At 44.5% G+C, this 16658-nt stretch overlaps 2 protein-coding genes across 20 annotated transcripts in view; one reads left to right on the forward strand and one right to left on the reverse strand.

Annotated features, from left to right (window-relative positions):
• The first annotated feature begins 277 nt into the window (after nt 1-277).
• On the forward strand, nt 278-3501 carry ckba (creatine kinase, brain a). Of its 2 annotated transcripts, XM_079287122.1 has the most exons (8): nt 278-378; nt 748-949; nt 1699-1853; nt 1932-2064; nt 2369-2540; nt 2631-2754; nt 2855-3044; nt 3169-3501. In XM_079287122.1, the coding sequence occupies exons 2-8, from the start codon at nt 757-759 to the stop codon at nt 3345-3347; spliced, it is 1146 nt and encodes a 381-aa protein (XP_079143248.1). In that variant the 5' UTR covers nt 278-378; nt 748-756; the 3' UTR covers nt 3348-3501. The 2 variants fall into 2 exon arrangements, with proteins under 2 accessions (XP_079143248.1, XP_079143247.1); XM_079287121.1 differs by having other exon boundaries at nt 1699-2064.
• A 684-nt stretch (nt 3502-4185) lies between these two features.
• Nucleotides 4186-16658, reverse strand: part of mark3a (MAP/microtubule affinity-regulating kinase 3a) — a 32931-nt gene continuing 20458 nt past the window's right edge. For 5 of the 18 annotated variants that reach the window (XM_079286786.1, XM_079286801.1, XM_079286797.1 and 2 more), the window contains 8 exons: nt 16540-16639; nt 15197-15309; nt 14789-14936; nt 14149-14366; nt 13869-13972; nt 11434-11706; nt 6167-6211; nt 4186-5006 (listed from right to left, as the gene is read on the reverse strand). In XM_079286786.1, the coding sequence (XP_079142912.1) occupies nt 4661-5006; nt 6167-6211; nt 11434-11706; nt 13869-13972; nt 14149-14366; nt 14789-14936; nt 15197-15309; nt 16540-16639 (1347 nt within the window). In that variant the 3' untranslated portion in view covers nt 4186-4660. Of the gene's footprint in view, nt 5007-6166; nt 6212-7367; nt 7416-7600; nt 7681-10111; nt 10139-11433; nt 11707-13868; nt 13973-14148; nt 14367-14788; nt 14937-15196; nt 15310-16539; nt 16640-16658 lie in introns of those variants that run through there. The other 13 variants (XM_079286793.1, XM_079286798.1, XM_079286796.1 and 10 more) reach the window with 9 other exon arrangements.

Consider the following 16658-nt stretch of genomic DNA (forward strand, 5'->3'; position numbering starts at 1 on the left):
ACGCAACTTTCCCTCAGTTCCAATTAATTTAACGTTATGTTGGTAAAACAGGTTATCGATCTTGTAAAATAAACTGTTGGATTGGATCATAGGATTTTATGTCATTTGCAAATTTATATTTATTGCATTTATTGAATTAGTTGTGTAATCTGTGTATGCAGACGGAGTCCCCGCTTCACACAGAGCGCGTCCAATTAAATTAATTGACTACAGATTCTGACCAATGGGAGGAGAGACGGTCGCCTATAAATTACGATCTCAAGTCTTAAACCTGACCGGCGATCTGCTGAACGCTGCTGCTTAGTGAGCTCCTCGGTCTGAACAATCGGGATATTCGTCTCAACACCAGGTAGCAATAATCCTCAAATACGACAACAGGTATGAATAATATTTAATTTAACGACAAATTCCATCACACTGGCGAAGAATCTTTGAGTTTGCTCGATTAAATGATGTATGTTCGGTTTCATGGCCTTATGAATCTGTCCGATTCTCGCTAAAAAGATTAACGTTATCTGTTGGCTTTTATGTTCATGGTATAATCTAAAATAGAACTATGCATACGATTTCCCCTAAAATGTATCTGCTGCATATTTCTGCACCTGTTTAACCGCAATCGGGACACCGTGTTCACTGCAGGACGTTTCATCGTCACGAGCTAAACGTAACCTCCATAATAATCTGCAGCGGACTCGATGTTTGACTGTTTCTCGCTGTTCACCGTGTCTCCCTCCATCCTCCGCCCAGGGATCAGCCATGCCGTTCGGTAACACGCACAACCAGGAGAAGATGAAGTACGCCTCCGATCAGGAGTACCCGGACCTCAGCAAACACAACAATCATATGGCCAAGATCCTGACTCCTGCTATGTACGAGCGGCTGAGGAGCAAACAGACACCCAGTGGATTTACTCTGGATGATATCATTCAGACTGGGATAGATAACCCAGGTAAAAAACAAAAGCGGCTTTTCGGCGAAACCGCCATCTGTTCTGCGCGGTCGAGCGCGTCTAATGGCCGCAGCGGCGCTGTGCGCTTTGTCCCTGAGAGCTTTGTGCACTGCGACCTTGTGTAGGGGATAAACTCTCTAACGTTAAGAGACTTATTGAGAGCTGAGTCAGTTAGAAACCCTGTCAGCCTCCTCTAAATAGATTTCCATTATCACAGCATATTACAAAGCTTTATAGCAAATGTTAAAGATTAGCAGTGTTGCATAATTTATGCAGGGAGGCAGCGGATAATCCACTGCTGCTTTCACGGTTTTATAACGCGCACACGGCCCAGTATAGATTAATCTGTCAACCCAACGGTGTTTAAACCAGTCAGTGTTCAGGTGACCTGGTCCCTGCACTGCAGCAGGGACCAGGCTCACCCTGCAGAATGTGCTTCTGTTTAGTTCTGAGAGTATGGCCATGATGACGCTGAAGAAGCTGTCAGCTGAGGAAGACTTCCCAGATCTCAGTCAGCACAACAACCACATGGCCACGTTTTTAACCCTGGACATGTACAAGAGGCTGAGAGAGCTGGCTACACCCAACGGCTTCACCATAGATGGTGTCATTCAGACAGGGGTTGACAATCCTGGTACAGTAATGCAGCTCCATCCTGAGATGTGATGACACGCAGCACATTGAGTTAGTGAGGATGTGAAGTCAGTCTGTCCGTCTGTCTTCTGTGACCCTGTTGCCTTTGTGTGCAGGCCACCCCTTCATCATGACCGTGGGCTGCGTCGCAGGAGACGAGGAGACTTATGAGGTCTTCAAGGAGCTGCTGGACCCCGTGATCGAGGACCGACATGGAGGATACAAACCTTCAGACAAGCACAAGACTGACATCAACCCTGCCAACCTGAAGGTAGCGCAGCCCTCTGTTCAGTTAACATGGCTGACTGTGTTTCTGAACAGAGAAACTAACACGTGTCCTCCCCCTCAGGGTGGCGACGACCTCGACCCAGACTACGTCCTGAGCTCCCGAGTCCGAACAGGTCGCAGCGTCCGCGGCTTCTGTCTGCCGCCTCACTGCAGCCGAGGAGAGAGGCGTGCTGTGGAGCAGCTCTCCATCGAAGGTAAAGAGGACTTAGAACCCGTTACTGCTGACAGAGGGTACCTGGCAGTCTGTCAGTGACTCAGCATGGACAGAAGCAATCTGTACTAAGTGCTCTGCATACAGATGGTAGATGTGCTGATTACTTTGTGTAGAGGGCTGTGGTCTGAACAGTGATGCTCAGCATGATGCTGCTCGGTCTCCTTTGTGTAGCTGTGGGCGCCCTCTAGTGGCAGTACGAGGAATGAGAACAGATTTGAATTTATGTATTGTACATATTTCTGTTTGAATGTTGGATCTTCAAACTGATCTTTCCCTCCCTGCAGCTCTGGCCTCCCTGACCGGAGACCTGAATGGAAAATACTACGCCCTGAAGAACATGACTGATGCCGAGCAGCAGCAGCTCATCGACGACCACTTCCTGTTTGACAAGCCCGTGTCTCCTCTGCTGCTGGCCTCAGGGATGGGCCGCGACTGGCCCGACGCCAGGGGCATCTGGTGAGACTTTATCGTCACACAACCGTGTGGCTTCTTTTGGGAGATTTAATTTGCAAAGAAACTAAAGAATATAATTATTTTTGTCTAAAGGCACAACGATAACAAGACATTCCTGGTGTGGGTGAATGAGGAGGACCACCTGCGTGTGATCTCTATGCAGAAAGGCGGCAACATGAAGGAAGTGTTCAACCGCTTCTGTACCGGACTCACCAAGGTCAGCAGGAAATGTGACGGTTCCGTTAACATGAGCCACTCTTAAGGTGTTTGGTTTAAAGGAGCTGTACAAAGACCTTATCCTGTCTTATTGTGCTTAGATTGAGACCCTGTTCAAGGAGAGCAACCATGCTTTCATGTGGAACGAGCACCTGGGCTACGTCCTCACCTGCCCATCTAACCTGGGCACTGGCCTGCGTGCAGGTGTGCACGTGAAGCTACCCAACATGAGCAAAAATGCCATGTTTGAGGATGTTCTCAAGAAGCTGAGGCTCCAGAAACGTGGAACTGGTTTGTACCCCCCCTCATATTTCTCTTTATTCTGTAGTAATATTTGTATGAATGTATTTTAAAACTGTTAAATGTCTTTATGTTAATCAAGATGACACTAAACCTTCTGTCTCGTCACCATCAGGTGGAGTCGACACGGCCGCTGTGGGCGGAGTGTTTGACATCTCCAATGCTGACAGACTGGGCTTCTCTGAGGTGGAGCTGGTGCAGATGGTGGTGGATGGAGTCAAGCTGCTGGTGGAGATGGAGAAGAAGCTGGAGAAGGGCGAGTCCATCGATGACATCATGCCCGCCCAGAAGTAAAACCATCCCGACACCAGTAACCTCTTGAACCCCCCATATTTGAGTGACTGTTTGACTCTGTCCCTGAAACACACTGTATCAGTTTGATTTGTGTATTTAAGGTGAAAAGGTTCCTGTGAGGATGGAAATAAAATAAAAAAATGTTCTGTTTCAACTTTGAGTTCTTATGTGTAATATCATCATGAATCTCCTCAGTGTTTAATGTTCTGACTTTCATGATGTAGATTATAACAAACTCCAGTTTTAAACCAAAGGTTTCAATCTGTAGAAGACCTAAAACTACTCTGATTTAAACTGAAAGCCATTTGTCTCCAGGTTTCACAGCTGGAACCTACAAACATCTGTCCCTGAATGCAGCATGGTAGTTTAAAACTTTTTCCTTGATAAAGAACCTTCAATCATAACATTCAGATGATAAATGTACCGTTTTAGGTCTGTGTCCAGGAGGCCAAAGGTGCTACAGCACCTGCAGTCTGACGAGTACCAAACTAGTGATCTGAGTCTGCTTTGCTTTTATAATCAGTCACACCAAAAGGATCTCTGCGAGAGTAAGAAATAGATCAAGTCTACACACTGCTCTGAAACCAGAATAACTAGATTGAAGACATCAGTTTCCTAGAAGTCTATTCTTTTCAACCTAACTTAACAGACAAATTTCTATTAAACCTTAAACGAATACACCAAAGTACTTTTCCAAAATGTAAGGTACCACATTTACTAAAACAGGTCTTTCTATAATGTACACTTATTTATCTAAAACCTTCCACATTTCTTCCGTTAAACATGTTTCAAACATTTAAATCCTGGAATGAAAAGCACAAATAAGCAGCGCGAGCCATTGAAGTTGACAGACACTTTAATTGAGACATGAGTGACCCTTAAACCATGTGAGCATTGACACGAACTCATCTTTTTAAACAAAATACAAAAGAAAAAAAAACCCCAAATGAGTATTGCAGTAAAGCCATGTTGAAAGTAAAGATACAATATTTACACTGAAAACAAAAACGCAACGTGCATCTTTCTCCAGAAGGAAAAACAAAAAAGATGAAATAAATAAGACTAGAAATGTTTCATTTTTTTGTCCACATTCACAGCATGACAAATCATATTCAACTCATTGTCTGAACAGAGATATTAGTAGGTAATTCACTGATTATTGCCAAAAGCCTTAATCTATACATTATAATATTCAATACATACTCTGTATTTTGTTTAAAAAAAAAGAGACATTTGGAAACTGCTACTTGGATGATTGTACAGCTTAAATACTTCGATATATATATAGATGTATACTTTCAAACCCTTTTTGTTTATAGCTTTAACTCGTTGGAGACTTTGGAAGCAATGTTTTTGAAAGCGATGGATGATCCGGATATCCGTTTGAACCTGACGCCGTTGAGGGACAGACGGGGCAGCTTACAAACCTCCATCTCCCACTGGACCAGGTTCTCGGCTCGCCCGTCCCCGTGGACGCAAAGAAGCAGGAAACTCTCCTGCTGTTCGTAGTCGCAGTTGTTGGCATCGAGCACCGTGCGAATCTCCCGCATGATATCACAGGGCTCCATGGAGCTGGTGGTCCTCATACTCCAAGTGAATCTGAGGGAGCGGGGTTTACCGTCTTTATTTTCCCCTTTTTGATCCCCAGGTACATGGCGACTGTCAACGAAAACACAGGAAAGGTTTTTTAGTGTTTAGATTTGATTCAATGGTTTTAATCACAAGCTGCTTTGACTGTTTCACAACATACATATGTTTTTGTCTTTGGTAGATTAAATACACATACGCGTGTATCAGTCATAGCAGCTCACCAAATTTAAAGGAGTAGTTTGAACTCTGAGGGTTGTATTTGTTTTCTCGCAGAGAGTTTGATCAGAATATTGATCCCATCATGGGCTGTCTCTCTCCCTCTCTAGTCATTCCCCGTCTCTACCTCGTCATTCCGTGTCTCTTGTCGTTTTGAGTCACTTTGTAGTCACCTCATGCTAGCAGACTCGAAACAGCTAGCATGGCTCTCTTCCAGGCTAATAAACATACAGCTACCAATGTACATGTGTAAAAATGTCATGTTTAGGTTTAAGTGGACAATTTCTGTGCTGCGTTTCTCATCCAACTCTCGGCATGAAAGCAAATTTCCCAGAAAATCCAAAACTAACCCTTTAAACATGATTGTGCTTGTGGTGGTTTCCACTCACAGGTTTAAGCTTCACAAACACCATCATCATTACATTCAAGTCACAAAGCTCAGCCTTCGCTTTTACGGAGTTGTTTTTGTGAAGGTATTTCAAAATATCATGTCTGCATTTTGTAAATATCAAACTCAAGTTCACGCAAGCACCTATGAGAAGAGCTCAAGTCCAACGAGACACTGAGCCGGTAAAAAGACAAACTCAAGGTCCAAGCTGATGGAAAAGGTCAGTTTGGTTTCCATTCATTTTAGAGGTTTAGAACGTAATGAGACCAATAATCTAAACCTGTGTTTGTAATACTGCGTCTTTGAAGATTAAGTGTTTCTAAATATCCGTCTTCATTTTCCAGAAAAGCTGTGTGACTGTAAATGTAATGTAAACATCCATGCTGTTCTTTGTTTACGGGCGGCGTTGGGAGAATTCCTCAGGTTGACAAGAACACAAACATGCTAACAGAGCAGCAGGCTCAGCGCCATGCAAACAAAAGACACAAATGCAACGTGCCGCTTTTCAGACGAGAGAAACAAAGCGGAGAGGGCTTCCTATGAGGCGGGAGACGAGCAGACGAGACCAACGTTTAAAGGAGCAACAACACATTAGGGGGGGGGGGGGGGGTACAGGTAACCTCACCTTGAGCCCTCAAGTCTCCCGTTTCTCTCAAACTCGGTTGAGACTCTGAGGAGCACGAGAAGATATCAGACGGGGAAGCAAAAAAGAAGAAAAGAAAAAGATGTGGATTGTGCACGAGAGATAGTTTCAATATCAACAAAAGAGAAAATGTGACGAGTAAATCAGAAGGAGTGAAACAAACGAGAGCCGCCACCAGAAAACAAAGAAATGGAAGATGCTTGACTTCCAGTGAAGACTCGAGCATGAATAAAATCATAAAAACAGAGATGAATGCTCTCAAACTGAAACCAACAGTTTACAGAAGAACGAAAGAAGAAACTTCGAAACACAGAAATCATCTGGTGAACAGCTGTTCGGACCCGAAACAGCAGAAAGACGACATCGACTTTATTTAATCGAGTTTATTAAATATTAAGTCTAAAGAGAGATTCTTTTGTTCCCTTCTTCTGGAGGTTTAAGTGCATTTAATGCATTAAAGTGGAATAAACTCTCGTTTCACAGGCATCTGAGGAGCTCCACCGACTGAAGGAAGACCATGAGATGCGGTTGAAAGCTCCAGTGTAAGGCACCATTAGAGGATGCACACGCACACGCACACTACTTTTATTCTAGTTCCATGTACCTCATATTGTTATTTGCTTCCCGTTGAATTAAAGATAGTTATTCTTGTCTTTGTGCTGCTATTGAATATTTATATTTTTTATACATTAACCTGATAAAGTACTTTGATTTGTATTTTATTAGCTCAATTAGACAACTTGCATCTCTGTGTTTTTTTCTCGTCATAATTATCAAAATATGACAAACTGAGGATTGAATCCATAAGGTTGACAGAATATAATAAAGTCAGCAGCACTATTAACTTTAACTGTAAACAGTCACAAGGAAAACATCCGAGTAATATCACAAGAGATTAGATTTGTAGAAAGTAAAATACGCAGAAACGTCACTGCTGCTCTCACAGGATGGGCTTATTGTTATCAGGCTCCCAGCATGCACTGCAGCCTGGAGGACGGACAGAGAACAAACAGGACGAGGGCGGAGGAGGAAGTGACTCGAAGCTCCACCGACAACAACAGGACAAGTGAACAGACAGGACGGACAGCAGGTCAGTCAGAGGGGAGGGGGGGGGGGGTGCCTCCACATAACGCACGACTTTATCTCGAGAGGAAGAGATTGAGGGATCGGAACAGCCCCTTACTCTAGATCTTCATCTTCCTACAACTCTCTATATCTTCTGCTCCTGAATCTGAAAAGAAAAAAAATTGGGAATCTGAAAAAATGTCCTCAATGGACACGTGACAAGAAAAAAAAAAAGAGCAAGAGGGAAAGAATATTAAAATGTATATGGACATGAGGAAGAAAGAAAACATGGGAGGAGGCTGATGAGAAGGAAGGACAGGCTGAGAGGAGACTGCAGGGCAGAGGACTTACTAAGGCTCTTTCCTCCCTGGGTCGAGGGGACGGCGGGCCCTGTTTTGGCCGTCTGCCGTTTGGCCGGGTCAATACTGACCCTGAGAGGAGAGGAAGAGCAGCAAGACGTCAGACGGTTAAAGGAAACAGGAAGGTTAGGAAGACTAAAAACACAAGCTGAGGAGGAGGAGGAGGAGGACCTAAAGACGCCCTGAGGAGGAGGAAGTGACAAAAACTCGTTGGTTAAAGTCTCAGAATGCGTTGAAACGTACGGAGGGTCGAAAGTGACGAGATGGAGTAAAAGTTAGAGTCAAAAAATATAATTAATCAACATATAGTTTGATTGAACGAGGACTCATTGATTGAGTTTAAAAATTAAATGAGCAGTAAAATAAATTCAGTTTCAGGTATTTATTGCTTTTTATTACCAACTGATTGACGACTAAATGTAAAGTATAAAGCTCATAAATATGTTTATATATCCGGGTATATTTTCAACTCATCTAATAATCTTTTACTCCATTTGGTCTCCACAGAAAATGAAGACAAACACAAAATAAACAGGAACAAAGTGAGGTGATTAGAGTGACGATGATGAAGAAGATTGTCCACCAATCAGCCACCAGAGGGCGCTGATGAGCCTCAGGATGGCAACCTGCAAGGGCCAAACAACCTCCACCACTGCTCCTGATAACAGGGACTGGTTCTGGTGTCTAAAGACTTAAAGAGCTCGGGTTCAGGAATCCTTTGTCTGGTTGAGTTTCATTTTTGATCAGTTTCACACCCTCATTAGTGACTCAACAGGAAACCACAAAGAGTTAAAAAAAAAAAAAGAGTCCAAGATTGTATTTGGCCGTGATATTTCAAGTTGTGTATTATATGAGAAAACCACAACCGCCCTGATGGAGATTCTTCTTAAAATGATTCACCAAAGCCCAGAAATCCGGTTGAGGAACACCAAACGTTCCCCAGAAACAAAACAGAAAGTTGCAAAAAGAATCGACCGACGGGTCTTTAAAAAGATCTTTACTTTAAAACACACACCACCACTGGATGGATCAACACAAAGGCCGCCGCTACAGAAGCTCTGCATGGCAGACACTTCCTCCTCAGAGGAGCCACGTCAGAGCCAGAAGCAAAATTAAGAAAATCTGTTTCATGAATAAATGGAGCAGAATAACGTTTAAGGCTCCGACTAAAATGTGAAGTTTCAACAACAGAGAGCGAGCGAGACAGAGCGCGAGAGAGAGCGACAGACAGAGACAGCGAGAGAGAGCGACAGAGCGACAGAGAGAGCGACAGAGAGAGCGCGAGACAGACAGAGAGAGCGAGAGAGAGCGACAGACAGAGGAGACAGACAGAGAGAGACAGAGAGAGACAGAGAGACAGACAGAGAGACAGACAGAGAGACAGACAGAGAGACAGACAGAGAGAGAGACAGACAGAGAGACAGACAGAGAGACAGACAGAGAGACAGACAGAGAGACCAGTCGATAACAATCAATGTGAAAAAACAAACTACAAGTCAATGGCGGCTGTAAGAAGCGACCCAATACATGCATCAGCAATTGATTAGTGGCAAGCTGCTGCTTTGTTGTAGTTTAAATCGAGTGATTGGTTCAAGGAGTCTGGTCCACTCGACCAATCAGGTCAACCACACTGGGTACACACACACACACACACACACACACGATCACTTTTTGTTGACTTTGATAGAGAAGAATACGCTTATTCGCTTTATTCCCAAGAGTTTAATCTGAACATTGATGCCACTCTCACGTCTGTTCGGAAAATATGAATCTGGAGTCAGCGGCCCGTTAGCTTAGCATAAACACTGGAAACAGCTAGCATGGCTACCTGGTCCAAAGCCCACCAATGATGGGTTCAGTTTGTGGTGGTTCTGTTATTCAGCCCATCCTCCTGGACAAAATAGAAACACCTGCAGCCTCTTTGATTACCATAACGTCGAATCAACTCCTCCCTGAAACAGAACATGAAACTCCATGAAGGCTGACGTGCTGCATTCGCTGCAGCGTACTACTCGTTACAGCAGGAATATTCTGTTCATGTAAAGAAACAAGATAAAACATGAACTTCAGAGTTGTTGGAGGCCGATTTTGTCACATTCGGACAGAGCCACGCTAGCTGTTTCCACCTGCTTCCAGTCTTTATGCTAAGCTACACTAACAGACAGCATCTTTTATCTTTACTGTGCAGACATGCGAGTGGCATCAATCTTCTTCTCAAACTCTCTGAAAGAAAAGAAAAGACCAAAATCATTCCTTTAACAATGAAAGAAGTCCAGGTTGATGATGTAGCATCACCACATTAACGTGATAATAAACTGTGTGCGTGTAAATGTACCCAGAGACGGTTCACTTCCTGCCAAGCGGTGCGTTAGTTCAGTGCCAGCCGCCTCACACGTCTGCAGACTTTCACAGGAAGTGTTTGATTGTCTGTTTCTTCAGTGAGTTAATTTTATTTGGGCACAGGACGAAAAAAAAAAAAAGAGGCAGTACAAGAGAGTCCTACCTTTTGGTAAACCTGAATGACATGTTTCTACAACAGAATCAGACAAAGAAACAGTGAGAATGGAGAAGGAGTGAGAGGAGGGGGTGGGGGGGGGGGTGAGTGAACAGAAACGTGGCGATTGGAATCATCAACAGTGACGCAGAAGATTTATTTCATCATCGAATGATTTCAATTTCCTCATTTCAAGTCAGTCGTTGCAGGAGTGATGTCGCTGGCTCGGCTGCCACTTCAAGAGCCTTTAATGCATAATACATAAACGTGATGCATTTAGATTTTGAATCAATTCATTCATATTTGCATGTCGGCTGATTATTTTATTCATTAAATAAATTTGGGATTTAATGTGCCAGAAAATAAACGTAACGTCCGTCTAATCTTCTGTTACAAGTAAAAGTAGAAATACTCATTATATGTAATCTATTACTGGATTATGATCATTCATGTGTTCACTTCAATGATGGAGTTTATTTTAAGTCACTTTATAGACTGCTGGGTAGTTTAATCCATAATAATATATTTGAAATTATTGATGAATATTTAAGTAACTAAAGCCGTCAGACAATTGTAGTAAAAAGTACAATAAATCTCTGAAGTAAGCAGCAGAAATACTTGGAAATACTTAAGTTAAGTACCTCGAGTAAAGTACTTCAGCAAAGTACTTGGTTACTTTCCTCAGCTGAATAAACCCTTTAGTTAAATCTTCCAATGTTTTGTCCGACCAACAATGCAACACGTTAACATATTCAGTTCATTGTAACTTGAGAAAAGCAGCCAAACTTCACATTTGAGAGGCTCGTTTGTTGAATGTTGGCTCAAGAGTTTATCTATTTATTCAAGTGTGAAAACTGTTTCCACATTTAGAGCAAAGGAAACCAACTGGAGGTGTGATTTCATATCTTAATTGTCCTGAAGTACGGACAAAAAGATCTCTTCATAACTATAATGGTCCAGGACTCTATTCAAAGAGGTTCTCAGCTCTCTGTGGTGGGTGTCCAGGCAGCGACAGATAAACAGTTTAGAATAGATCACATGGTACGGGACAGAATAGATCACATGGTACGAGACAGAATAGATCACATGGTACGAGACAGAATAGATCACATGGTACGAGACAGAATAGATCACATGGTACGAGACAGAATAGATCACATGGTACGGGACAGAATAGATCACATGGTACGGGACAGAATAGATCACATGGTACGGGACACTGAGGAGTCATTAATCATCATAACTCTATGAGCACTGTGCTGACAGGAGATCAAACCTTCTACTTCACATCAATCACTAAACCCACTAACGTGAGGCGTTTCCTCGCCTACCTGCGGGTGAGCTTGGAGGTGAGTTTGGAGAAGAGGTTGCTGGTTCCACGGCTGCGGGTCTGAGAGAGCGGCGTGGCGTCGTGGGAGAGCGTCGGCGAGGCCGGCGGCCCGTTGTAGGTGGCCGTGCGACGGTCCCTCAGCTGGCCGCCGTGGAAGGTGCTGCGGCTGGCGGTGCTGCGCGGGAAGCGCAGGCGGTCGGGCTTGGTGGCGTTGGCGATGCTGTTGATCGACGCCACCGGGTTCCTCTGGCCGCCGGGCGACGCCGCCACGCTGCTGAGGTGGAGGAAGACGGGCGGAGACGGTTAAGATCGAGAGTTTGAACCAAAGTTTTTCCACTGCAGACGTGTTCTTCTGGTTTTTGTCTCTTATTTATTATTGTAGAAAACGTGTGATGGAGCCAACTCGTACTCATACAACGCAGAGGTTACAGCGAAGGTAAACCGGTCGCTGAGCGTTGAACTGCAGTGGAAAAACTCACCGTAACATCACACTTTCCTCCTCATCTTTTAAAATGGCCGACAGACTGTTATTCCTAGGTGGATTTCTAATGCCACCATGTGGTTAAAGCGAATGAGTCCTGCAGGTTAGATGTCAACAGGGTAGGAAATTAAATACAAAACGTGAATCATCCAATTGACGTTCGGTGCTGCAAACCTCTGCTCCCATAGCCCCGACCAGGGTCCCCTTCATACACAAGGATTTAGTTTTCCGAGTGGGGCCCTGAAAACAAATCATGGACGATTTAACGGGACCAAAACATCTGTAAATAAAACGTACGGGGCAATGTGGGAGATTTTGAGCATAAATTCACCAGCCGAAGATAATCTGAGAAGAAAACACTTTAAAAGTGACTGTAAATGTGACCGTTGATGTTAATTTCCCACCCTGAGCATCAAGCGCCTGACGTGCACCATGAGGAGAAGTGATCGGGTCTGAGGGGCCGCTGGGGGGAACTCAGCTCATCGTGTTAGACACCGACAAGGTCCAGACGGAGGAGACCAGAGGTCAGAGTTCACAGCAGAGGATGGAGAGGAGAGATCAGGAGCAGAGCTGTGTTATCGTCTCCTCCGGTAGACGGAAAAATATCATCACACACACACAGAGTTCAGGAGCTCGTTCATCAAAGCGCGGCAGCTGGATTTCAGTGCGAGGATTCATATTTTTCTCTCCTTGTGACTCAACTTTTTTTATTTTACCAGTGTCTGAAACCAACGCCACCATGTTCAGGTGACATCGCTGAAGTTCATCTGCTACAGCGATGCTTCCTGTGATGATTTCATGCACGCGGTTTAATATTTCCTTCTGTATTCAGATTCTTTCCTTTCTACAATTACATTCAGACGTCTTCTGCAGTCATTTGGGACCAAGACGTGTCAACAGGATTCACTCTTACCGACTGGTTTTAAAAGAGCCACGGTGTTTAGCAGGTCAGTTTTGGGTTTTGCAGGGACGATAACGAGCCATGCATGTGAGGAAGTATGTCATGAATCCATCAGCTCGGATCACAGAAGCTCAGCGCTGTTTGAAGCTTAATCATTCTTCAAACTCTTCTACCTGCTGGCGGACAGATGAGCATCAATTTCAGACACTGAAGACCAAAATAAAACCGTTTTCTTTCTCCTCCCAGCAGGAAATGGTGTCCGTGGTTTAGTTGGGTTAAAGAGTGTGAAGCTGGCTGGATGTGTGGGGTTAGCGAGGGGCCAGACATGAGAGCAGACAGACAGACGGGTGTGGGGGGTGTTTTCGGAGGCCCCGTCGTCTTACTTGGGCGAGCAGTAGTCCAGAGCGTAGGAGGAGTGGGGCAGCGTGGGCCAGCCCGCCTGGTGAACGTACAGAGAGCCCACGTTCTGATACCTCAGCCGCACCGGACCGGACGAGGCACCGAACGCGGCGGCCGCAAAGCCAGAAGAGCGGCTAGTGGCACAAGCCATCTCAGTCATGCTGCTCATGCCACAGCGAGGAACAATATACCATCCCCGGACCGAAACCACACACACAGGCAGAAACAAACGAATAAACGAGGAGTAGAAAAGGGAAAGTAAACAAGAAAGAAGGAAAACAAAAAAGGATGAAACAAAGAGGAAATGTTCTTCTTGGGATTTTCCTTCAACAATAAAATGAGAGAATCTGGCCTCGAATGGTGAAACGTTGCCGTTAGAGTTCAACCAGACTCCGTTAGATTCACCAGCTGTACGTTTGCGTTTGTATCGAGGACTTCTGCATTCTTGTTGCGAAGGAAAAAAAGCTGTAAAACAGCATTTAGACCAGAAAACTGGTAAAAGAAAAGCACCGACTGCTGGTGAAATAAAGAATAAATAAATGAACAAACTGGCTTCCAGGGCAGGTTCCACAAAAATGCTCAATAATGTCATTAAAAAGAGCGTTTTGTGTCCACTGTACTGTCAGCGAGTCATGTTGTGGGGATGTCCTCTCACCTGTTCTCCTTCCCGTTGGGGATGACGGAGAGGCGGTCCGTGTTGTTTCTGTCGCTGCAGACGTACGTGTTCCTCCGGGTCATTCCCGCCGACGCCGTGTTGTTCTGGAGAGACGATCACATGTTCATACAAACTGGTTTCTACTGGTCCAATTAACACATTCACTAAAAAAAAGAATAAAATGCTTGTTTTTGTGTTTCAGTTCTGCTGGAGATGATTCAGGTTTTCCTGATAACCAGGATGCCGTCTAGTGAGACAGTGAGCCGGTGAAGTGACTCACGCTCGGCCCGGTGGTGGCTCCTTTCCTGCGGTCGGGGATGTCGGCCTTGTTGGGGTTGTTGGCGTTGCCCAGCAGGGGGCTGGCGGGCGGAGCCCCGCGGCTCCCCGGGGTGCTGGGTTTACGCAGCTGGACTCCACCTTCCTCCTTGGTGCTGTTCTCCGCTGTGCTGGTCTGACTCCGCTTTGGATGAGACATCCCCGGAGGGAGGTTCTGACCGACTAGAGAGGGAGGGAGGGAGGGGGAGAGACACAGATGTGCGACTCAAAGATGCTGTTTGTACCTCTGGCTAAAATATTTATAGTGTTTTCATCTTAAATGAGACGACCTACATTTGAAAAATTCTGACACTGACTCAAACTGACTAAGAACCATCAGCACATGAAGGTGTTTTTAAATAATGTAGAGTTCTTTCGTTCATAGTTTAATGCCTTCTGCTTTTATTGATGAGCTAGAAGTTACATTTAAAACCCGTGTTTTTGACGAAGCATTATGTCACAGTGGACGGCGTCGAGCTGAAGGTTAAAGTGCCTCCACCATGTGACGGTTTGAATGATCAGCTCTGACAAAGAGCTCCCGACAGGAAACGACCTTCATTTCATCTTCGTGTATCTGGGGAAACTACACGTCGTGTCCTGCTCACCTTGTTCGCTGTAGCGCCTCTGTTTGTGGTTGGAGGAGACGCTCCTCTGGACTTTGAGGTGGGAGGGCGACTGGCCGTTGAGCTCGCTGTTGGGTCTGGGTTTGGCCAGAGAAAGGTTGCTGCTGGAGGCCGACTCGCTGGGCTCCAGCTGGAGGACAGACGGACAGATTTCAGTCAGAAAACATGCAGTACATGTACCCGAGTGTACCAACACCGGGTCCGTTCTACCGTGGTACCGACACCGGGTCCGTTCTACCGTGGTACCGACACCGGGCCCGGTCTACCTACACCGGGCCCGGTCTATTGTACTGATAGCAGGTCTGTTCTATTGTACTGATAGCAGGTTTGTTCTATTGTACTGATAGCAGGTTTGTTCTACTGGACTAATAACCGGGTTGGTGCTTGTACCTCGGAGGCCTTCCTGCCCAGCAGCAGGTAGGTGGCTGTGATCTCGTCATACTTCATCTTCGCCAAAGACTCCTGGATCTCCTCCAGGTTGTAGCCCATGCCGACCATCACGTCTGCACACAGACAAAACACCAAACAAGAACTCATTCAAATACATTGCAGCCATCATTTTAATGAAGAACTATCATCGTTAAAATAAACTATCAAAGCAATTGAAGTTGTGTTGCAGTAACTGTGTTAAACTGCACAGAACACATTTCGGAGGAGGACTTAAACATTCCTGCAATTTTTTTAGCAAATATTCTGTAAGTTGAATGTTTTCAAAACACCAAAAACAACCTACAAATGAAAATGACTCAGGGACGTCCTTTTCAAACTTATTCAGCAGTTAAGACTTAATTAATGTTGCACAAGTTTCACTATTTCACGTAATTAAGAAGCTAATTCTGCACAAAGTGATGCACGTTTTAATTTTTGCTCATGTTCAAGACGTTTTGCTGGAAATTGGTAAAGCAGTGTGATTATGTTTTCTTAACATCATTTTTACAGACTGAGCTCACATGAGAAGAAGAAACTCAACTAAATCATTATTTTCTTCATCCATTAATCTGCCGATGATTTAATCATTCAGTCCGAAAAATGTCAAATAAAATGCAGCCAATCAAAGTTTCGTCTGAAAAATGTCTATTTACATCACAGAAGAAACAACGAAGCAATGATCCACCTTTGATTGATTGGAACATTTTCTAAATACAACAGCTGCCGGTACATTTCCTCGATTGATTAACTGACAAACTGTATCAGCTCAAATCTCAACGGCTTAAATATTAAATATTGCCTCGTTGAGTTACCTCCTCTTTTACTGCCTTTTTGCGCGAGTTGATAATCGATTAATAAATACTCTAACATTTAACATGAGTCGTGTAAAACTGCCATTTTTTTTCACGTCTCGACAGTTTAAAGAATTTAGCAGCGAGAGACTAAAATATGTCGTTTTATTTGGGAAAAGATGTAAATGCATGATTCAGAGATCAGGGAATCCTCGGCAACATTAAGACGTCTCTTCCTCAGATTCTCTGTTTGTCCTGGCTGACACATGGCCAACCAAACACGTTTGCATAAGACCCTCTCTCTCTCTGTGTCTCCCTCTCCTGTTTATTTGTTCATCATCACGTTTCATCTTTTCTTTTACAGCTCTGCAGAGCTGAAATAATGAGGGCAGCTTTGTGTTTTTGTGCGACCCCGTTAACGTTTAAACGCCTCACGCGTTTCCTCCAGAGACACACAGACTGTTCCTGTAACAAACGTTCTAGAACAGCACAACAGGGCGTCGCTGTGTTTACCGATCCTCTTCTGATCCGTGATGTCCAGCTCCGGTTCAGTGTAAGGCTTCAGCTCGTCCTCTTCAAACCCTGCATTGATCCATCGATCCTTCATGATTTGCTGCAAAATCAAAGTCAAC

This window comes from Melanostigma gelatinosum (assembly GCF_949748355.1).
Source record: "Melanostigma gelatinosum genome assembly, chromosome: 16".
NCBI classification, from domain to species: domain Eukaryota; kingdom Metazoa; phylum Chordata; class Actinopteri; order Perciformes; family Zoarcidae; genus Melanostigma; species Melanostigma gelatinosum.

Coding starts and splice junctions, on each gene's coding strand:
- ckba (XM_079287121.1), top strand. CDS start 757: ATGCCGTTCGGTAACACGCACAACCAGGAGAAGATGAAGTACGCCTCC. Junction 2,065..2,368: donor GGAGCAGCTCTCCATCGAAG/GTAAAGAGGACT, acceptor CCCTCCCTGCAG/CTCTGGCCTCCCTGACCGGA. Junction 3,045..3,168: donor GCTCCAGAAACGTGGAACTG/GTTTGTACCCCC, acceptor CGTCACCATCAG/GTGGAGTCGACACGGCCGCT.